This window comes from Aplysia californica, unplaced genomic scaffold, assembly GCF_000002075.1.
Source record: "Aplysia californica isolate F4 #8 unplaced genomic scaffold, AplCal3.0 scaffold00408, whole genome shotgun sequence".
In the NCBI taxonomy this organism is placed as follows: Eukaryota; Metazoa; Mollusca; class Gastropoda; order Aplysiida; family Aplysiidae; genus Aplysia; species Aplysia californica.
Window position 1 is genome coordinate 527,181 of NW_004797678.1, and position 23,314 is coordinate 550,494.

Sequence of the window (23,314 nt, forward strand, 5' to 3'; positions counted from 1 at the left end):
ATCTGGCTAGGCTAGGCTACGACTTCAAAACGAAACAAAATGGCTGCGCCCAGTAATCAAAGTAACCTTTCGGGCTTGTAGAGTGTTTAGGACTTAGATATAAGATCTAGATCTAGATCTAGACTAGACGAAGTAAAAACAAAACAAAACAACAACCAGCCTAGGCCACCTCACAACTTATTTCGAGGAATCTTGGTAAACTTGTGCTGTTGAAAAGTTGTTTGATTGTAGATTTACTCAACTACGCGTACATTTACAGTTACAAGACAGTGACAGTTCAAAACTGAAATTGCAACGACAATGATTGAATGAATGACTGTCTGAATAGCGGGCTTATAGATCTCTAGATATCTAGATATGACTATAGTCATATCTAGATCTAGATCTAGATCTAGATCTAATAGGCCCGTGTTTGTGTGTGTGTATGTGTGTGTGTGCATTTGTGTGTGTGTGTAACGTAGAAAGGACGCAAACTAGATTCTATTTTTTTTTAGGTAAGGCGCCAATCTTGTCAGACCAGGATACCTCTCCGATCACGTGACTACATTTAAGTATAGCCAACCGCATTGCACCAAAGATGGAAGTGTCTATGGTGCTTAATACATCTTTCTTCCAGGCCTTTCTCTCGGAAGTTCTGGATGGCTGAATAGACAGCGCGTCTGCGTCGGAAGTCGTGCAATGATTTTTGGAGTGGTTCGATCCCTGTCCCGGACAGTTTTTTTGTTTTTTTTCTCCTCCTCCCGACTGACCAACATTCGCATAAATTATAGGCCTAATTTGTAGAGCTGCGCTTTGAAGTTGTTTTTTTTCTTTTAAAATATTATAGGACTATTAGTTAGTGATTAAAAATGCAGGAGAAGGGGGGTAGAGGTGGTAGATCTAGATTTAGATATATCTAGATCTAATCTAGATCTAATCCTCCTGCGTCTTTACAGCAATTTTCGTGCGGTCTTCCATCATGTCCAAGTAAGCGCACTAGACTCTATCTAGATTTAGAGAATCTAGATTTCTAGAGATCTAATCTATATATATAATCTAGATCTAGGAAATCCGAAAGGGAGTGTATACAGACCCGGTAACCGGGAACAAAGTCACAAAGTATACAGACCCGGTAGGGGAACTCTTTTGTGATTTCGAAGAGTTTCAGCGCCCTCTTGGCTCAGGGTAGACCTAGGTTCTTCTAGATCTATGGCTATGGTCTAGATCTAGATCTAGGCAGACATAAATCTTTGATCTAGTTTCGTGGCTAGCCTAGATCTAGATCTAGATCTAAATGAAGATTGCGGATGTCTTTTCGATGAACGATCGTTTTTCCTCCATTTTGGAGTTGGAGGAATCACGATATGAAGTAAAGAACAATGTCATAATTTCAATCGAGCAGTCACCCTCTCTATTTCTCTGCCCCCTTCTCTCTCTCTCTCTCTCTCTCTCTCTCTCTCTCTCTCTCTCTCTCTCTCTCTCTCTCTCTCTCTCTCTCTCTCTCTCTCTGTATCGCTCGCCTTCTCTTTTTCTTTGTTTGTCTCTGTATTTCTTTGTCCCCACCTATTTCCCACTCTATCTTTCTCTCGTTCCCTCCTGCCAACTGGGGCATGTCACATTTTGCTAGCACCTCTCTCTCTCTCTCTCTCTCTGTCTATCTCTCTCTCTCTCTCTCTCTCTCTCTCTCTCTCTCTCTCTCTCTCACACACACACACACACACTCACGCACACACTCTCTAGATTTCTACCGGGTCTGGGCCAAGGAGTTTAGAACTTTTAATCTCCTTGGTTGGTCTGGGCGCTGAAACTTTCCGAAATCACAAAAGAGTTCCCCTACCGGGTCTGTATACTTCGTGACTTTGTTCCCGGTTACTGGGTCTGTATACACTTCGAATCCGAAATGTTACTGAAAACATGTCGTTCCATGTGGGTATCCCAGGGAGTGATGACATCACAGTACTAAAATCAGCAGCCAATCAGAAAGATGCGTCTTTTCTATGTTTAACGGCATGTGATGGGGAGGGGGGGGCGTGGAGGTTTTTTTTTTTGCCGGCACTATTTCTCCGAACATTTGGGAAAATAAAGCTGGGCACTATTTCTTTGAACGTTCGGGAAAATAAAGCTAGGCACTATTTCTCCGAACGTTCGGGAAAATAAAGCTGTGCACCATTTCTCCGAACGTTCTGGAAAATAAAGCTGGGCACTATTTCTCCGAACACTGAAATCACATCCTTTCTCGCAAATTTCGATATAGATCTATGATTATATTAGGCCTGCCAAAGATTGTTCGTATACAATTGTAACAATATGGTTCAATCGGTTTAAAAAATGTCCGCAGTAAATATTTACATAAAGAAATGCTACATATTTCAAAACAGCTTTTCGCTACAGATATATTATATTATATTAACGTGTTGCCTATGAAGGGTGCTGCTCTTAAACGTAATGTGTTGTGTTCACTCGTGTGCTGTCTAGACTATAGATCTATGTAGGGTTATTGATAACGACACAGAACTAGCATGTGTTTGTCATGGCCGCGACCAATCAATCGTTGCTCGATTTTTTGTGTGCATTTTTTGGTCCCCGAATTGGGGAATAAAAATCAAATTTAAAAAAAAAAGGAAAAAACAACAAAAACCGAACCTCTTTACTTTTTAAGGAAAGTTCACTTAGCTTCACTTCGTCTCTTTCTCACTTGTTGTCACCACGTTGATTTGCTGAATACGTTAGTTAAACATACGATTTTTATTGCTGTTACATTCCTCTTTTATTTCCCTCTTTGTGGTGTTTTATTTTGTTGGTGTGTAATTTTTTTTCTTGTTTATTGTTCTGATGTTTTGTTTTTCTATTAATTTTTTTGTTGTTGGGGAAAAAGGCCCGGCAGGGTTGGGTTGATTTAAATCAGTTGATTTTTAAAAATTTAAATCAACTTGATTTTTTTATAAAAATCAGTGATTTAAATCACTTTAAAAAAAATTTATTTTTATTCAGTTTTTACATATTTCAACATTCAGAATTCCTTTCCTTGGTTTCATAAAACAGATATAAGATTTAGTAGACTAATATAATCATGCTTAAAAGTCTGCTTTCCCCCCTTTCACTGTAAAATAATACAGTATTCAATTTACTTTTTTTTCCATAATTGAAATCAGAGCTGGGTTGATTTAAATCAGTTGATTTTTTAATATTTTAATCAACTTGATTTTTAAAATCTAGATATATAATCTAAGGCTCTAAGACCTAAGAAAAGCCAAGCACTATTCCCAGTGATACTGGGAATAGGCCCAGAAACCATTCCCAGTGTTACTGGGAACAGTCCCAGAAACCACTGGCAATAGGGCCTAGGGCAAAATTGTTCCCAGTGTCCCTGGGAATAGGCTCAGAAACTATTCCCTGTGACACTGAGAACAGACAGGCCCATTAGACCCATGGGAGTGGGTAGTGTATACCACAGACCAGGTAACCGGAAGAAAAGTCGCAGTATACAGACCCGGTAGGGGAAATCTTTCGTGATTTCGGAAAGCTTCAGCACCCTCTTGGCTCAGGGTAGACCTAGGTTCTTTCTAGATCTAATTGAAAAGGCCAGCTCTATTTGGACTTGAGTCCGATATACATGGGTTTTATCTATTCGGACTCGGGTCCGAAGAAAATGTTTTATTTATTTGGACTCAGCTTCTTCTAAGTGAGTTATGTGAATGTAAGGTATTACTGGTTACATAATAATGTCATCGGGGGATTTTACGTAAAACCAGAATTAGAACTAGAATTGGCTACTAGGACTGTAATTGTGTCAAAAGTCAAAAGACTGCACTCTCCTTAGATCTACCCAATGGCAGTGTAGTACACGGTAACCGACAACTCGGGGTCTTTCCACCACCACTACAGCATCATCATTACTTCCACCACCGTTTGTTTTTCTACATGTTTAATTTGATTTTGTTGTGTGTTATAGTTTTTCTGGAATAATTTTTTTTATCACATCGCACAAAACTGACAGCCGTGGCCTCTTCCCAACACCTCTTCCCCCAGCAAGCAGAGGGTGCGTGATCGCTACGGGCAGTCTCATTTTAACTTTGCCCTCCGGCAAGGTCAGCTCAACTTAATCGTTCTGTTCATACTAATGATGCAGGGAGGGCTAGTTTAGATAGATCTACTATCTAGTAAAAACCGGATATTAAAACTCACGTCTCGACTGTTATCATTAAATAAAATCGAAAAAATGTTAGTAAGGAAGTCGGAACGGAGGTCATGCTGCAATCAATTCAGAGTCCGAATATAATTTTTCTCTATTCGGACTCGATTCCGAATGTCACTTCGAATTGAAAATATTCTACTTTGGCTGCTTTTGTTATTGTTATGCTTTGTATTTTTGCTTGATTGTTCTTAAACCTTTTTTGAATTTGAAGGTTTTCATCACTGTATTTTTTTTTTCCTCAGTGTATAAATTAAGATTCACTCAGGGGAGGACGAACAAACTGTCAAGATGTCGTCGCCGGAGGTGGAGAGATTTGAAATGTCAGACACTGACTATTACCAGATGTTTGACCCGACAGGCAATAGAAGAAGGCAGACCAAAGATGATGCTACCTATGGTAATTTTTTTTTTCCTCTGTACATAGTATAAATCTTTTCTTACTTTAAGACTAACAGCGGTATGATATAATTATACATGTGAAACACATCCTCTGGAATTTAATTTTTTAGACATTGTACCAGTAGCAGCCATTTGCTAAGGGTATGATTCATATTGTCGTGCTTAAGATTCTTTTAGTCTTTCTGATTGGGGTTCCTTGTATTCTTGACTGTGACAGTGTCCTGAATGTGGTTTCTTAGCTCTGGCAATAATGCAGAAAGGTAGTCTAAGGTGCTGGTAATATTTCTTATGTTCCTACGAGTAGGAAGTTCAATTCTTTTTATACTTTTCTGGTGAGTTAACTGGGTTTTACGTTGAGGTACTTGGATAGTCATGTATGGTCAACGTTTCTTTTTACTCAAAATCTGTAAAATTTAGAAAAAGCACAGGACCATGTAGATGGTAACGCTCATATTTTCATCTGTTATGTTGTTTTGGTTTCTGTCACAGATGTCATGTATTATAATTCACAGGAATATGGGCGGACAAAGACAGTGACGATAGCGGTGATGAAATGGCCGGTCTCGGTGCAAGGGGCAAGGGCAAAAAGAAACCTGCAGGCCGAGGTCGAGGTGCTAGTATTGGGGGAGGAGGTGCTGGAATTTCCTTTGTCAGTGGAGGATTCAAAGAGGAGGAAAAGAAGGACGCCTCTAAAGACATTGTAAGTCATGTCTTTATTAAATTATATAGTCACAAATCATTTTAGGGAGTGATTTACAGAGTTATATACATGCTGATCGGAAGACTTCTTGTTTTGAGATAATAAAAGTAATTGTATTTTCAGTCATGACGTCATTTCTGTTGTAATCAAAGTGGGATCAGGAGTATCATTATCATGTTTATGTTAAACGATTGTTAACAGTTTACGATGTGGAGTTTTTATTAGTGAATGGATATGTGAACTAACCTCTTTATAGTGGAAGTTTTATATTACTGATAAGCCTTTTTAAAAACTGTTACATGATATGTGGGGCAGCGTGGTGGAATCAGGCTCTCGTCAATTTTTTAGCATATAGAGTTATTGGTATCATCTTAAAGCTTGTTCACTTGTCTTTATTTCGATGAAAATAATATCCATTTATCTTGAATACAGGACAAGATATTTGCAAAAGAAGGAGATGGGGGTCACTTGTTTTCAGAAGTAAAATTAATGAGAAAAAGGCCGCCAAAAATTAGTTATTTCCTTGGCTTAAGAGTCCGTGGTAACTGAAAATTTACTTTTTTTGTGCCTTTTTTCCGAAAAACCCACTCTGAAATGAGTTCTTGAATAGGCATGAAAGGCGTTGAGCCAAAAAACAAAAATTTGATAAAAATTCACAAACCTTCGGAAAAATGCAAGTTTCTTCACTTTGATTATTTTGACGAGAGCCTGATTCCACCACGCTGCCTCACATATGTCCTTTATGGGTGTCTCCTTTTTGTTCTTTCAATCTTTTCTGCACCTCCTTTACAATTGAACAATATGTTCTCCGTCTCCTCGTTCTGCCAGGTCAATGAAACATGGATTGAAAAGAAGAAAAGTTCAAGTAAGGAAGCCCCGATGCCTCGATATGTCAAAGGGCATCAACAGGATCAAGACAGGTAGGTTTATTATTTTTGGGTTGAACTGTAAAACCAAAGGTTTGCAAGCTTTGCTCAGTTGGTCAAATCTAGTCAGCGGAAAGATTTTTACAGGCCTTAATTAACTTGACGCTAGTGTTCAAATACATTTGAATGGAAACATTTTGCTTTCACTTTTTTAATGATGCTCTTTGTTTATACCACTTGGCTACCTCTGTTACAATTGAAATAGCACTTTAATAAGTTTTTGTTATATTATTATTTATCAATTGTTAAATAAATACTGTATTTGCAATGATGGCCGTATATTGCCTTTCTCGACATTGTGTTTGGAGGGAGAGGGGATACTTGCTAGTTTCCTACAGTCTGAGTCACCGCCAGATCTGTACTAGAAGGTTAGAATAAGACTGGAGAGAGGCTTTGCTTAAACATTTTTTGTTTTTGAATTCTCTTCAAGTGCTGTTTTTTCAAGATTGTGCCAATGACAGCTTGCATGTACAGTTATTTGAAGTCTTGTTTCACTGTGCTACCAGCACATTGTGTAGTTTTAATGAATGAGAATGCGACGTTTTGGAGTACTTTAAAAAAGAGGTGTATAACTTACTTATCCACTGAAATTTTTCAGTTCTATTTTGTTTATCAGAAACTTTTGATAAAGCAGGCTACAAGCTGCATACTATGAAATTTAGCAATTTCATGTTTTTGATGTGTGTATGATGGTTGGAAATGTACAGCAGCATTGCCTTTGGTCTGTTGCTGGTTGGGCATATGTGTAACGACGTGGTGGAATCTGGCGCTTGTCAATTTTTGGGCATATAAGGTTATTGGTATCGTCTAAAAGACTCTTAATTTGCCTTGCTTTTGGTGGAAAAAAATATCCATCAATGTAGAATAGAAGTTGAAATAGTTGCCATTGAAGGAGGTCAGGGTCATCTGGTTTCAGAGGTAAAATTATCGAGAAAATGGCTGCCAAAGTTTGGTAATTTCTATAGCTTGAGAGTCCTTGGAAACTGAAAATTTACAATGTTTGTGACTTTAATCAACGTTTTTCAGTAAAAATCCTTTCAGAAATGTGCTTTTATATGGATATAAAAGGTGTTAAGCCAAAAGAAAACAAGAAAAAAATTTCCCACGGGCCAGAAAAAGGCCAATTTCTTTGATTTCATTATTTTGACGAGCGCCTGATATCACCTTGATATGTGTGTGTCAGCTATGTCCTCAAAGAGTGCTTAGATATTGCTGTTGCTGTGTGTGAATGTGTTAGTGTGCTATGTGAATGGCATCAATGTTTGTGCGTTTTCATTGTGCAGTCACATGCCGTATAGTATACTGTGTTGAGCTTGATTCCTCCTCCTCCTCCTCTTAATATTTATTCTTCCTTTTATCTTTATACTGTTTGTAGCACATTTTCTTTTTATGCATGCAAAGTTGTTTTTTTTTTTTGCTTTCTAAATAGTGGGTTTGGTTTTTTTTATTGATTAGAAAACTTGCTTCTTACTTTTCTGTGACATTTCTTTCTGTTTTTTTTTACAGGGGATTTGGCTCATGGGAAAGACACACCAAAGGAATTGGACAAAAACTCCTATTGAAGGTTTGTTTTTATGTTCACGTTTTCTTACCTGCTATATGTGCTAGGCTTTATGACCTCTAATTTTGGACCAACATTAAAAAAGGAACAGGTTCTTTGATAAAAGCACACACCAACTCATTTTCTCTTTTTTGAGTAGTAACTGTATTTGCTAGATTTTATCAACTTATGTAAGCAAATTTGGTTTTTGATACAACAGTATGAAGCTGGTATCATCCAAGTTAAGTCATGATATTGAAGTTTCCCATATTAATGATGTCTTAGTAAAAGCTTTAACATGGTTTGGTAGTAGACATCTACCCATTTACTCTTTTCTGTAGCCTTTCATTTCCTAGTTGATCCTGGAATATGTATGGTTGTTAAATCATTTGTTTGAAAGCTACGTTCTATAGCCAAGATGAACAGTTCATACTTCCATATATACCTTTGTAATACGGTAAAAGTAGTAAAGGTTTCATTCGCTATGATTAATTTTTTTCTTTGAAAAAAAGGGAAGATTTGGTTGATATAGTTACCATGACCTCTGAGATAATCTCGTTTTTCCCAGTTGCTTTGCTACATTCTCATTGTGTCCATAAATGAGGCTGTAAATTAGGATATTTATTAGCTATCTTACTACATCAGTTGAAATGTTATCGTTTCTCTTCGACTGATAATGGAATAACGAGGAAATTTTTTTTTTGACAGATGGGTCATAAGCCTGGCGAGGGTCTCGGCAAGAAAGGTCAAGGAATTACGACCCCTGTAGAGGCTGTCAAGCGGAAAGGTCATGCTGCCATTGGTTACTACGGCAAGGAGCGTTCTGAGCGGTCTTTGAAAGACTTCCCTGTGAAGGATGAGGAAGAGGAAGAGGAAAAAGAGTTCAAGAAACAGCTCTCGCAGTGGAGGAAACAGCCAGTGGAGGTGAGAATGTCTTGATCAGCCGCTTTTTGTTTTATCGGTGTCTGTGGTGTAGTCTTTAGGCGCTTCGCCATGGTGCACTGAAGACAAGGGTTTAATTTCTGTGTGGGGAGTAGGTTTTTTGTCCATATATTATGTGTCACGACGTGGTGGAATCAGGCGCTTGTCAATTTTGGGCCTATGGAGTTATTGATATCATCTTTAAGGTTGTTCATTAGTCTTGCTTTTGATGAAAAAAATATCCTTTTATCTTGAGTTGAAGTCAAGATATTTGCGATTGAGGAAGGTGGGGTCCCCTCGTTTTAGAAGTAAAATTAGCAAGAAAATTGGCGCCAAAGTTTGGTGACTTCCATGGCCCAAGAGTCCTTGAAAACTGCAAATTTACATATTTTGTGCTTTTAATAATGTTTTTTCATAAATCTACACGTAAATGTAGCCAAAAAACAAAAATTTGAAAAAAATGTCCAAACTGGTAGAAAAATGCAGATTTCTTCGATTTCATTATTTTGATGCGTGCCTGATTTCACCTCTATGCCTCTCATAATATGTCAATCTGTCTGCTTGGATGTTGTGTCTCGCTCAGCCCAAGTTGGCTCTGACAGACAGGGTGTTGAAGCGGCCTCCTAAATGATATCAATTGTTTTGACAGAGGTGTAAATCGTCTACAATCACAACAACCCTTTCATGTTTTCTTATGATTTTCTCATATAGTTAATCAAACTCAGGAAATAATATAATATATATCTGGTATATAAGGGTAAATTTTGAGTTTCCAAGGACTCTCAGGCTATGGAAGTTTCCAAACTTTGGTGGCCATTTTCTGGCTAATTTCACCTGAAACCAGGAGACCCTGACCTTCTTCGATCGCAAATTTTTAGACTTCTATTCAACATAGATGGATATTTTTTCCACTAAATGAAAGGCAAATGAACAGGCTTTAAGATGATACCTATAGCCTCATATGCCCAGAAATTGACAAGCGCCTGATTCCACCACGCACGTCATTACACATGTAACTGATTTATCGCTGTTTTCAACATGGTGACAAGCTCATCCTTCCATACAATCTCCATTATCCAGTAAGACTGAGCCAATTAATAGGTGGCGGTCATAGAAATTAGGCAACCGTAGTTCAAGAATGAATGGAAGTGGATGTGAACCAGGTTTAGGGGCAGTGTAGTTCGTCATGATACTAATTTAGCTCTAACGGTAAGCCGTATATTTTTTTAATGCACATAAATAGTTTTAATTTTCAGTCAAGTATTTCAGTGTTGTATGTGGGTGGTTGGTGGGTGCTCTTATGTGGTTTGCTCCTTCTTTCCTATCAAACATCTATCGTCCTGTTCTCTCCTACTTTTTTGTGTTTGCTACTGTCTTGTAACACCTCTAATCTTCAGCGCTTCTATGACCGTATTGAGTTTCAAGTGCCGTAAAACTCTTAATAAAATTATAAAAAAAACCCAGTCTTGTATCCTGCTCCGCTCAGGTTGGGCCAGACAGGCAGGGCTGAAGCTGTCCAACCCTTTGTTGAAATAGATTATGTTGATGGGGGAGTAAAACGTTTACCATTATAATCAGGAAGAGATGGGTAGATGTTAATTTTCTTCTCATTTTTTCACCTGCAGGGAAAGAAAAAACAGCCGAAATATGTTTATAAAACAGCACAGGAGGTGCTGGACAGCGGGGGCGTGAGACGCAGCAGACCAGCCCCTGATGCAGCTACCAAGGTGAAGGTCATTGACATGACTGGGAAGGAACAACGAGTTCTGTCAGGTAATGTTTGACTTGTTTTTATCTTTTCCCATCACATGCCCAGAGATGCCAGCCAGTACGATTTTACGTATTTTAGTACGATTTTTTGCCAAAAATACGCGAACACGACTTTTTATGAAAAAATACGCATCCTGGAATGCGAAAAATACGAGATTCAGCTTGGACGAGTAATCCTAATTATCTCAAGTCCCATCTTTTGTCAAAATAGTCTCAGTATCGCGGAATTGGAATATTTGAAAACCAAATTCCAATAAGGTCAGTAAGTTCAATTATGCCGGTCGCGATTGTATTATATTCGTTCAGCTTTTCCCCGTCCATTGTATTTGTTTATCTTTGTACAATTTCATAGCAGCATTCATGTGTGTCTTATGGATTATTCATAGTGGTGCTTCAATTATTTCTTTTGATGACATTGCATAAGTATTTTTTTCAGAATTAATTTTCGCAGAATATTATATCACTGGCAAAGGTTGTGGCATGCTTGATTTGAGTAAAACGTAGGGGTTGTTGATTGAAACACACTTTCTCTCCGTGAGAGTCAAATGTACACAACAACGTCATATCTGACTCGTATTAGGGTGTAAATGTTTCTGTTTTGATTGTCTCCTGTAGGTTATCATGCCATTGGCAAAGGACACGACAAACCGGATGAAGAGGAAGTGCTTGTAGTTCCCGAAGCTCCTAGGACGAGAGCGTTTGACATGCCCGAGCTGATGCACAACTTGAATCTGTTGGTGGACATGGCGGAGGACGATATCGTGCAGAACCACAGGAAGCTGCGTCACAACCAGGACCGTATCGTGAACCTGGAGCACGAGGAGGATCGGCTGCACACCGTCGTCGAGCAGGAAGCTCGCCAGTTGGAGCGTCTGCAGACAGTGCTGGACCTGGTCATGGAGTATGTGTCAGGTCTTCTTTTAGTTTGTAGTTTTAATAAGAGTTTCACTGCACCTGCAACATAATGTCATATATGTACCGAAGATTAGAAGTGTTACAAGTAGGTAAAAATGCGAAAAAGGAGGAGTGATAAGGATGATAGATGTTTGATATGAAAGAGAGAGAAAACTACATATTTGATACGAAAGAGGGAGCAAACTACATGAAAGCATCCCCCACCATCCACCAAGGTGTGTTTTTGGAAGGTGATGTTCTTCCTCTTTCTGCTGTTGTTCCCTCCCCCCCCCCCCCCCCCTCTATCTCTTTATTTATCTCTCTCTCTCTCCCCCCCCCCCCCCCTTTCTCCTGGCTATATCAGCAGCTTGAGAAAATAGAGAAAAAGTTATTAATAGCAATCAGTCAGTTCAGCAGCTATAGTAGTGGTGTCGAGATCAAGAAATCTGAAGATTGGTGCGAAGCAGGTGTCTAATGGACTTGTAAAATTTTGTCTTTTCTAAAATATTCATTGTATCTATACAGACTCTGATTTTCCAGACATGCTGTTACTTCACTTTTTTAATCACTCTTAAACTTATTCAGGCTTGCCGACTGTCACAAATTTTCTGGGACTGTCCTGGAATCGGCAATCTTGGAATTTGAGAAAACGTGTACCACACTACGCTAAAAACCAATCCCACTCTATGTAATTTTTGTTGTTGTTGTTGTTGTCAGTTAATCTGATGCCCTAAAGGTGGGTGTCCCTGATTGAGTTTGGAAAAAAGTTGTCAAATCTGACTTATTTTGTTATTGCTTCTCTTTTTATCATTGTTCTTCTTCTCAGTAGTTCTTACACATTCGAATTGTTGCTGAACGTTTTGTCCTCATTGCAGTTGTGAGAAGCGCTGTAAGTCAGACAGCCCAGACCCACTCACCCTGGACTCGTGTCTGGGAGTCTTCAAGATGCTGCAGCAGGATTACTATGAAGAGTATAAGATCTACGATCTGCCCTCGCTCGCCATCGCTCTGGTGTTTCCTTTAGTGAGTATTGATAAAATGGTGAAATGCTGTAGATTTAACGCCCCTATCAACACTGTTAAGTTATTTAACTCTTTATCTCCGTGGGGGGTAAAGCCACTATGCCGGGGCCCTATTTTGGTACGAAATCTAAAATTGACATATCACTAAACTGGTCATTAAATTTTAAAGAGTGAATCTGTTCCGATAGTTCTTCATCTAATGAATGATCTCCTGGTAAAAGAGACCTTTTTTCGGCAATTGCCGAAAAGTAATTTGATGTTGAAGTCGTGGTAAAGGAATGTGCCCAAGCCGCTGTCAGCAGTTCACCGACGCAGGAGTTCCGACCGCGAGCTGCTGGGAACAGCTTGCCAGAGATAAAGAGTTGAGAGGTGGGACCTCTGAGTTTAACTTCCATCTCTGAAAGGACCAAGCTATGTGGAAAATTTATGTAAAGTGCCTTTCCCAAGGACACGGCGTCGGACTGAGCTGAGGCTCGAATGAGTATTGATAGAAGGGCTGTCAGATTAGATAAAAGAAGAGTGTATCCATCACGTACCCCTTTCCCTTTGATCCCAGGCCTCTTGAGCTTACAGTGGCAGTGCACCCGAACTCCCTGGGGTGGACTTCTAGATTTACATTACAGCTGTCTAGAGGCTTGCTCTTAACTTTTTCCATACCGACAAGTATTCCCCATTTCTATTTAAAAAAATTATTGTTAGATTCTGAAGATGTGTTTACAAAAAGCAGCTATATTCTTGATAAATATTGACCAAAATGGATGGTTGACCCTTCAAGCCATTTCAAATTAAACAGACAACATAACTATAAAACATGTGTTTATGGTGCCAATTTTAATAACAAACCTAATCAAAAGTAAACTTTCCCTCGTGAAGTATGGGGGCTCTCGTGGTCTAAAGGTTACGTCTCATTCAATAGGTCCCGGGTTCGAAACCTGACAGGGATGGAAAATTTTCTGCTCTAAAATGTTCTCCTTTCACCTTTCCTTCTCTCTAACCATGCTCTGTCATCTGCTTTCATCTCCATTTTCTGCCCTCTTCCCTAATCTCCCCTTTACCCCCTTCTCTGGGCTCCTGACTTTTTCTGCTGCCTTGCTACTACTACTCGTTGGCTCCTTCTTACTGCTGTCTTTCAGCCACACCCCTGATTTTAGGGTAGGTAAGATCTAACATCTAGCCTTCTCGGGTATATGAGAAAAATTTGGGAGGTCATATGTGCAAGTTGCTCGGGTTAAAGATCCCTCGGTGGTCCAAAATCAATAAGAATTAGCTTCGGCTGCCCCGCGGGCAAAATTCAGAATTAATTCCTACCCAACTAGAAATGTTTAATGTGTCCTGCACGCTCATATGACCCTCTGCAGTTGCGAACACCTTAAACCACTAACCAAATACCAAAACTTTCCCAAGTGAAGTAAACTATTGATGCTGTCCTCTCTCTCACTCTCTCCCCAGATGAGAACGTTCTTCACGGGTTGGCTTCCCTTGCATGACCCCAAGTTTGGCCTGCACACCGTGATGGAGTGGCAGCTGCTGCTTGGGGCGGACGCCAGCGCCATGACCTCTGAGATGAGGGGCAAGGAGATGGATGTCTACCAGCGGCTCATCTGGGAGGTGTGGCTTCCACCAGTCAGAGCCACCATTCTGTAAGGGGACAGTTGTCCGATTCTTTATGCTGTTTCTGCTGTACTTGAAACTAACAAACATTATATTATTATGTAGATATTCATGTTTCACTAAAGGTTTTCTGGAGTTCTCAAGGATAATGTTTGTTTTTCTTGACTTATTTATCCATCGTTGTTGCTGTTTTATTTTTCAAATGTGTGGTAGTTTCTCTTGCTTGTTTTACGTTAAGTACTGTAGTCTGGGAAACTCCTACAGCTGTGTACACACTTGACTCTCATACAATAACTACTAATCATACCATTTCTCCATGGGTGGTTGGAGGGTGTTCTTGTGTGGTTTGCTTCTTCTTTCCTTTCAAACATCTATCGCCCTCATCTCCCCCCATCCCCCGGGGCAGTGCCACTGACTGAAGTGTCTTTAGGCCATTCCCAAAGGGGTGACATTTCTCGTTCATGCACAGTAGAATTGTAAATGGGCTGATTCATCCATGTCACGCTCATAACTGCCTGATGTACAAAAGGGAACTGCTGCTTTTTCTTTCCTAATCCTTACTATCGTGGTTTTCCTCTACTTGTTTTGTATGTTTGTCACACTCTTGTGACCTGCTGTTTCCGGGGTGCCTTGATAGTCGAAGCAGACTTTGTGCTGTTGAAGCTAGAGAGGTGAGCAGAGTAAGTCTGATTCTCTGTAAGGACTTCTCTGTTGACATCCACCCCTTGGCCCGACATCCACCCCTTGGGGCTCATATGACCTTATGCAGTTGCTAGCGCTGTAAAACCTCTACTAAAACTGAAAAAACTAATCCTACATTTTCTTTCCTGTTGCCTTCCGTTCAGGAAGTGGAGCGTGCGCGACACGGAGCCCATGATTTCTCTCCTGGAGACGTGGTCACCGGCCCTGCCGTCCTGGGTGCTGGAGAACATTCTGGACCAGCTGGTGCTGCCCCGCCTCCTGCAAGAGGTGGAGAACTGGAATCCGCTGACCGACACCACGCCCATACACTGCTGGCTGCACCCCTGGTTGCCCCTCATGGGTCAGTGTTTCTGTGTTTGCAGGCCTGCCAACCTTCCCGATTTTGTGGGGAATTTCCTGAATCGGATGCGCTGCTCCCGACCTCCTGGCACGCAGCGCGCCGCGCTGATTTTCCCTATTCTGCATTTTCAGACGTTTGCAGGCCTGTGTTTGTGTTATTTGTGTCTGTGTGGTGGGGTTTTTTTTGTTTTTGTTTTTTTCTCTAAGTCAGTGAATGCAGACCTGCCAAATTATAATCTGATAAAATTAGAACACTCCGATTTTGAGTCCCGCAAGCTCATCGTATAAGCTTATGCAGCTGCGAACGCTGTCAAACTTTTACCAAAATAAATGTGCTTTTATGATTTGCCCTGCTCTGTTTGTAACGCTATATTAATCTTCTCGGGTTCTGTAGTTTAGGGGGGATTTAGAGAAAAACTCCTCTTTTTGGTCATGGAGGAGTTAACAGGTCTGATGTATGTATATTTTTGTATGTGTCAGAGTGTGTCTTTGTTTGTGTCAGTATGTTTGTGTCAGTATTTGTGTGTTTGTTTTTATCAACCTGTGTCTGTGTGTGTGTGTGTGTGCGCGCACCCATGCATGTGTGCCTGTGTGCGTGTGTGTGTCTGTGTGGGTGTATGTGTATCTGTGTGTGTATGTTTGTGTCAATGTGTGTTTGTGTCAGTGTTTGTACGATTGTTTGTGTTAGTGTCTGTTATTGTGTGTCTATGTGCCTGTGTGTTTTGTGTATTCTCTCATGTCTGTGTGTTTTTATTAGCTGATTTATGTCAGTGTGAGTTCGCTCATGCACAGGCATTTGTTCATGTCAGCTCCGGTATGCCTGCAGTGTTCTGCTTGTGTTAAAAAAGTCTTATAATCTTTTATGCAAATTTCACATAGTGGGTGGTTGGCGGGTGGTCTGGTGTGGTTTGCTCCTTCTTTCCTATGGAACATCTATCGTTCTCATCTCCCCTTCTTCTTTTTTATGTTTGTTACTCTCTTGTAACATCTCTAATCTTCTGGCACTCATATGACCTTATGCAGTTGCAAGCGCCGTAAAACCTCTACTAAAACTAAAAACTTCACATGATGATTTGATCACTCCTGGTAAAGTATGCTCCTTCTTTTTCCTTTTCTGTTTTGCCATTGATCTTTATAGTTTTCTCCTCACATGGGTGGTTGGCATGTGCTCTGGTGTGGTTTGCTCCTTCTTTCCTATGAAACATCTATCGTCCTCATCTCTCCTCTTTTTTGTTTTGTTTGTTAACTCTGTTGTAACACCTGTAATCTTTTGCACTTAGATGACCTTATTGTGGTGCAAGTGCCGTAAAACTCTTACTGAAACTAAACTAAACTCACTCGTCATGTAAATACGAAATATCGAAATTTGCAAAATTAGACGTCTTGGAATTAGAGGTTTTATTAATATTATCCCATATTTCTTTTCCTTCGTCGCATGTTCAGGTGAGAAACTAGAGCCCCTGTACGCTCCCATCCGCCACAAGATAGCCAATGCCCTCACCAGCTGGCACCCATCAGACGGCTCGGCAAAGATTATCCTGGAACCTTGGCACGGTGTGTTCCGACCGGGTCACATGAGCGCGTTCCTTGTGAAGAATATCCTGCCGAAACTTGAACTTGAGATTCAGAATCTCACCATCAACCCACACCAGCAGTTTCTAGGTGACACTTTTTGCTTATAGTTTATTTTTTTTGTTGTTGTTATTTTGTGTTTTATTGGTGCTGCTTTGTTTTATGGTTTGGTTTAGCTTTTTGTCATTTTTTTTCTTTTTTTGGTCTTGTTAATGCTGCAAGTGGTTTAAAAAAATTTTTTTTTTAGTGTTTCTTTTTGCTTTGTATATTTTTCCAGAACTCTTTAAGCCTGTGTAGCAACTATGGTACCTAGATCTTTTCCATTTTCAGACATGAATGAATTTGGAGTGTTTTTCTTTGATGATATCGGTAGTATGATGGAGGCACCTTGTCAGCTCATTTGGTATAATGTTTGACTGCAGTGGAGGAGATTCTACCCTTTTGGATTGGCCCATTCTAGCAATAAACGTTAACTTGAATTTTTACTTCTCATCATGCCTATCATGTTCAAATTGGCATTATTAAGCCCATTATCATATTGAGCAGTGTGTCAAGTCATTGTGTGAGGGTAGATGATACTTTCATGAAGACTGTCTAAGAACTGTCATTCCTATTTATTTTAGGATCGGCAGTATGCAGAGAAAGGTTTTTTAAGTACAAAGTGTATTCTGCACTACTGGCTCCAGCATTCTCAAAATATGAGTTGATGTTCCTTAACCCTGTCTGACCTTACCTCCTGATCCAATGAGACCGTCATGTATTTTCCTGACCACTTGAACAAAAGTATGCAAAAAAAAAAAGCAGCATATGAATCAACAAAGTGGTTAGTGCAAACAGACAAATACACCTAAACATACAAAACTTGGTCACAGTACCTAGATGAGGTCTATCTTTTAAGTATTCATAGATCCAGGTTTAGATAGAAATCCATTTGAGTCCACATCACTTGCACTGGCTTCGCTTTAATCAATATTACACATAATTGTGGTTTAAGTTGCATTTATTGTTGGACAAGTTTTTCAAGCTCATGTTGCATTGTGAAAAGTTGAGACCTAGCCCTCTTTTCTGCCAGTGTTGGGTTCATTACTGACTGGCTTTGCATTATGCCTTTTTGTTATAGGGTGATGGACTTACTATTTTTAAGGTGTACCTCAATTTCCTCACAGCATCTGCCTATTTCTGGTATTTCTGTTGGACACTGAATTCTTCTTTTCTCTCAACAGATTATTTGTTAGACAAATTTCTCTGTGGGTGGTTGCTGGGTGCTTTGGTGCGGTTTGCTCCTTCTTTCCTATCAAACACCTTTTGTCCTGATCTCTCCTCCTTTTTAAAAATATTTGTTACTCTCTTGCAGCACATCTAATCTTCAGCACTTATATAACTTTATAGTGTTGTGAGTGCCGTAAAACTCCTACTAAAAATAAAGTAAACAAATTTCTTCACAGGGATTTATGATTGAAACTAATTTATTTGTTCTTCCTTCCCTTCCCCCGAAACTGGCAGACCCTTGGCGTTGGGTGATGTCCTGGAAAGACATGATGCCCATCCAGCCGATGGTGGTGATGCTGGATAAGACGTTCTTCCCCAAGTGGCACCAGGTGCTAGCTGCCTGGCTGACCAACATGCCCAACTACCAGGACATCACCAAGTGGTACCTGGGCTGGAAGGCACAGTTCCCGGAGAACTTGCTGGGTCACCCGCTCATCAAAGGTGAGTGGCAGTCGTACGATGTGTTTCGTTAGAGTTTTTTATTTTAGTGTCTTTATTATTTGCTTTGGTCTCTCCTCCTCCTCCTCCTCCTCTTTATTTTTTCCGCCCCACTGTACTTCTCCTTTTTTCTTTTCCTTGTTCTTGTTCTTTTGTCCCTGCTTCTTCTCCTTCTTCATCTCTTCCTTCTTTTTCCTCCTTCTTTGTTCATTTCATGATTTTTCATCCTCCTTAGCGCTCTATAGTTGCCTGTATAGTTTATCTTCAGACAATCAAAGATATTTTTCATTTCTAGATAAGGATGGTTCTTACCTACGGGATTGAAAAACAAAACGTAGTTTAACTTTCTACAGGTAATAACTGCACTTACTTAAAAAAAAAAAAAGATAACGGTGTAGCATGACAGTGTAATTTTAAACTTAAGTCCTACATAAACTGTGTATCTGATTTTATTATTGCAGATCAATTCAATAAAGCACTAGAGACCATGAACCGAGCTGTGTCTGGCAATTTTGTGCCTGGCATTAAGGAGAACATCGCATACTTCACGCACGCGGAGCGGAGGATAATGGACTCAAAGACAACTCCAACTGTTGCGCCACCAGAAGTGAGTTTATTTTAAAAATTTTTCCTAAATTTTTATAAAAGCTTGTGCTTTTTTTTCCCCCCCTGTTACTGAACAGGCGCAGATGTAGATCTACAAAATTAGTTACACATAGATCTATCTATGGAACCAAATATCAGAAAGCTCTAGGCAAAATTAGCCTTAGCTGTGGCCTTTATCTTATAACTCGTGGTTATGAAAACATAGACATGCATTTAAGTGAAGTATGCTTTTACACAGCCTACACTTCAATCAGTTATATTTTGTTGCACTTTGGTAGTCAGTTTTCAACATTAGTCTAGTCCTAGTCTAGGACATTTTTGGTGTGGCTACAAAGAAGAAAAAGATCTTATTTGGAACTTATTTCTCAGTTTAGGAATTCGAAACAGAGAACAAAATAAAGCATATTTTGTAGTGAATAAGACAAGGTTTTGATAAGGGCAGCTTTTGATTAAGAAATGTGTAAACTGAAGGGGAAATGAACATATGTATATCCTCATGTGTTTTTACCATTCCTGTACAGCCAAGAAAAATTCTCACTGGGGCAATAAAGTATCATCTTATCTTATCTTGTGTTGTCTTATCTTGTCTTATCTTGTGTTATCTTATCTTATCTTATATTTCTGCCGTCCTCTCCCTTGTCCCAGCTTGTTTTGTCTGATGTGGAGTTGTCTGCAGTTATATCTTGCTTCTGATATCTAGCTGACTCGCTGTGTGCTACTTCACTGCAATTCTCTGCTGAAAGCATCAAATTAGATCATTTCCTTATATATCATCTTTCACCATGGCCATGTCTGTGTGTTTGTGTCAGTGAAATGAGATATGTGTGTTTCAAGGAAAATTATGTGCTCATTCCGTTTCTTGTGTTAAATCTTTTCTTTTCAATTCTTCCTTCTTTTTAATCCATGTTTCAGGCCTCACAAAGATCTGCTGGTTCTGTAAGTGTCCCAACAACGTTCAAGGAACTTGTGGAGAGAAGGGTGAGTACTTTCTGCTTCATTGTGTAGCTTTTGCTCATTGACAAGAAGAACGAACATACATTTGATTTCTTTTAAAATCTTGAATTGGCTTGGCACTTCCTAGAAGCAAAAGAAATATCATGAGGATGAACTTATACTCTATGCATGATTCTTTTATGGTAGTGTGGTGGGGTGGGGAGTTCTACTTCCACCTGTGGATTACCATTATTCTATTGCCGTCACCCGCGCAAAATTCAAAATTTCCTACCAACTGAAAATGTTTAACCCTTAAAACCCTGAATTCTTTTTTTTCATACCTCCCTAGAATCCTGAATTAAAATTGAGATACTAGAAACAATTAGGCTGGTTCATTATTTTATTTACTGTGTCTTTAATTGTTGTTAGATTTTACTGAAGTTTGAAAATGTTATTTATATATGAATGCAGTCTGAACAAAAGGGGAAAAGGTTAAAACACTGGTTTTTAGGACCAACTCTATGAGTTAAGTCTTGTGTGTGATCCCCAACTCCACTTCAGTCAAAGTATCATTAGACCCAGCCATAGATCTAGCCTCTGGTAGCTTTAGTAGTGATCCCCTGCCAATTCCACTATCGTCAAAATCATCATCTTTGTTATTCGGAACATTGCAAACGTCTTCAACGGTCATATTTATCGATATATTCGACTTGGAGATCATTATTAGGGTTTGGTTCAGGGTAAAAAATGTCCAACAATTTGCGGCCTGAAGGCCCTGGCAGCGAAAAGTGACTAATTTTTCTTAAAAACTCGCAAAATTTCCAAACTTTCGGTGTAGAACTGCTCTCATGACATTATCGGTACTTTCTGCTCACGACAGTCATCTGGAGTTACATCCCCTGTTTCTAGCACTGGGAATTAAACGATAAAGTCAACCAGAGGTTACCAGGTGGTATAGGAAAATACGGCGTCAGCGGTTACCAGTGGTATAGGGTTTTAAGGGTTAATGTGTCCAGCGTGCTCTTATGACCTTATGCAGTTGCAAGCTCAGTAAAACACTTACCAAAAAAAAATATCTCTAATTCAAACTTTGTGCTCATTCAGGCTGAAGAGGAGGACCTGCTGTACATTCTGTTGGCCGGCAAGTCCCAGGAGGGTAAGCAAGTGTACAGGTTTGGGAAAGCTCTCATCTACTACGACCACAACGTGGTGTTCATGCAGGATCCGTCCGGCCGGTGGCTGCCCACCTCTCTCAACACATTGGCGGAGGCTGCCAAGAAATGATAGTGAAATAGTACATGCATTGCGTTTGTGTGTGTGTGTGTGTGTGTGTGTGTGTGTGTGTGTGTGTGTGTGTGTGTTATTGCCTTCAGTACTCTCAAGCACAGAGGTGTACTGCGCTGATGATCTCCAGTACTTAAAAAAGACAAAGTGTGTGATATTCAAAATCTGCAGTTTTTGAAAGATGAAAACATACTTCATTTATTCTTGACTGATAGAAAATAATAGTATACTCGACAGTTTGAAATTATATCTCCACTTCACCAATGAGAAGTAGAAGTCAACATATCCTTCAGATACAATTGGATGAGTTGTAATTTAGTGATTCACGTGTAGTAATGTCTACTATTGAACTTTCACTGACCATTTTTTTCTTTTAATGCTTTAGGTTGAAACTTTTTTTTTTGTTAAAGGAAGAGGCTGAACGAGCAGTACTGCACTTCTTGAATGAACAGAGAGATCTTGTGAGAAAGTTAATGAAATGTGAGACTTTGTTTGCCTGTTATCTGTTGTTAATATTGTTAACCCTTTTGGTCTGAATAAAGTTACCTGCTGAATTTTGGATGAATTTTCTATTTTTTCTTTAAAAAATGACCTATTTTTTGTAAGGAAGTCCATATTCTGGCGACATACAGCCCAAATAAGCGCGACACCTCACCAAAACCTTATCTGGGCCACCCTTTCATTTTCATCATGGTGATAATTAATCTTTAGAAATGAAGAGTTAGTTTCGCCTTCCCAGTTCGGCATATTGTGTCACGACACTGTGGAATCAGGCACTCGTCAATTTTGGGACATATGGAGTTATTAGTATCATCTTAAAGCCTGTCCATTTGCCTTGCTTTCGATGAAATAAAATATAATAAATATAAATTTATCTTGACCAGAAGTGGAGATATTTGCAATGGAAGGAGGTGGGGTCACCTGGTTTCAGAAGTAAAATTAGCTAGAAAATGGCCACCAAAGTTTGGTGACTTCCATAGCTTGAGAGTCCTTGGAAACTGCAAATTTACATTTTTTGTGCCTTTAATTAACGTTTTTTTCATAAAACCTACACATTAAAGTGTTTTCGAATGGACATACAAGGTGTTGAGCCAAAAAACAAAAATTAGGAAAACATTTCTAAACTGGCCGAAAAATGCAGATTTCTTGGATTTCATTATTTTGATGAGCGCCCGATTTCACCACAATGCCTCACATTTTTTGTTTAGCTTAGTTTTGTCTCTGTGCTCGATGACTATAACAGTGTATTCTGTAAATTACAAACCGTAATTATATTCTGGGAAAACGAATGGCACACTCGGCTTTTAGGCCCCATAAGACCAGGAATATCAATAGCAACTTTATGTGAATTTGGGGTAGTAGTAAGAATTAGGATAACTAATCGTTTTGGTCAAGACATTAGCAATCTCTGGTTTTTGGCCTCAAGAGTCCTGGAATATCGAAATTTACTTTATGCGGTTTGGGGGTGGGGGGTGGGTAGGAGTTAAGGTTAGGATGAGTAATCATTTAGGTCAAAACTGGATTATCTGTAAAGACTTGAGAATGCCTGTAAATTTCAGCTAAATGGATACAATCCTCCTATATCTATGAAATGTGTCAATACTTCGCTCCACTCACTTCACCTTATTCAACATGCAGTAGGCCAGGTCTTTCTCAATATTCAGTTTAGTTTTTGTCTCACCCCTTAACAGAAGGACACCAGTATAACAATTTGGCAAACTATAAACTATAATAGATATTCTGAAAAGATCTAAGAACCCCTGTGAACTTCTGTTAAAATGGATAGGGCCAACATAATTCTAGATCTACTGTCAAATCTCGATATACCACCACCGTTGGGATGAACATGAAGTTGGCAGAACAGTGAGGCGGGCGGTTCAATGGGGTTTCTTTCGTATAGCTCCAACTGCCCAACGTCAAGGAACATGATTCTGCTGTGCAATCTGTTTGAAAAGTGTCTTTTTGTTGGTGATATACATGTTGTACATACACATGCACATTTAGAGCCGATAGTCTCTCACTATCTCTATGTCTGTCTCATGGGGGAAAGATTATCGAGTAGCCAACCAGTGGGTGTTGTGCAGTGTGTACCTCTGGCAGTCAGTTGGCAAGCAGCATGGGGAGGGGGGGGGGTAAATTTACATTAATTAAATAAGGAATGTACCACTGAGACAGTTGGCGGATGGCGGTGTGAAGGTGCAAATGCTATATACT

At 39.6% G+C, this 23,314-nt stretch overlaps 1 protein-coding gene across 2 annotated transcripts; it reads left to right on the forward strand.

Annotated features, from left to right (window-relative positions):
- On the forward strand, window positions 1-21,658 carry LOC101864000 (tuftelin-interacting protein 11). 2 transcript variants are annotated; one of them, XM_005104183.3, is made up of 16 exons: window positions 1-195; window positions 4,417-4,571; window positions 5,086-5,273; window positions 6,102-6,193; window positions 7,706-7,763; window positions 8,448-8,663; window positions 10,286-10,433; window positions 11,046-11,331; window positions 12,200-12,347; window positions 13,796-13,986; window positions 14,803-14,999; window positions 16,442-16,660; window positions 18,074-18,280; window positions 18,739-18,884; window positions 19,796-19,861; window positions 20,921-21,658. In XM_005104183.3, the coding sequence occupies exons 2-16, from the start codon at window positions 4,463-4,465 to the stop codon at window positions 21,098-21,100; spliced, it is 2,451 nt and encodes an 816-aa protein (XP_005104240.1). In that variant the 5' UTR covers window positions 1-195; window positions 4,417-4,462; the 3' UTR covers window positions 21,101-21,658. The 2 variants fall into 2 exon arrangements, with proteins under 2 accessions (XP_005104240.1, XP_035827164.1); XM_035971271.1 differs by having other exon boundaries at window positions 42-61.
- The last annotated feature ends 1,656 nt before the right edge of the window (window positions 21,659-23,314 follow it).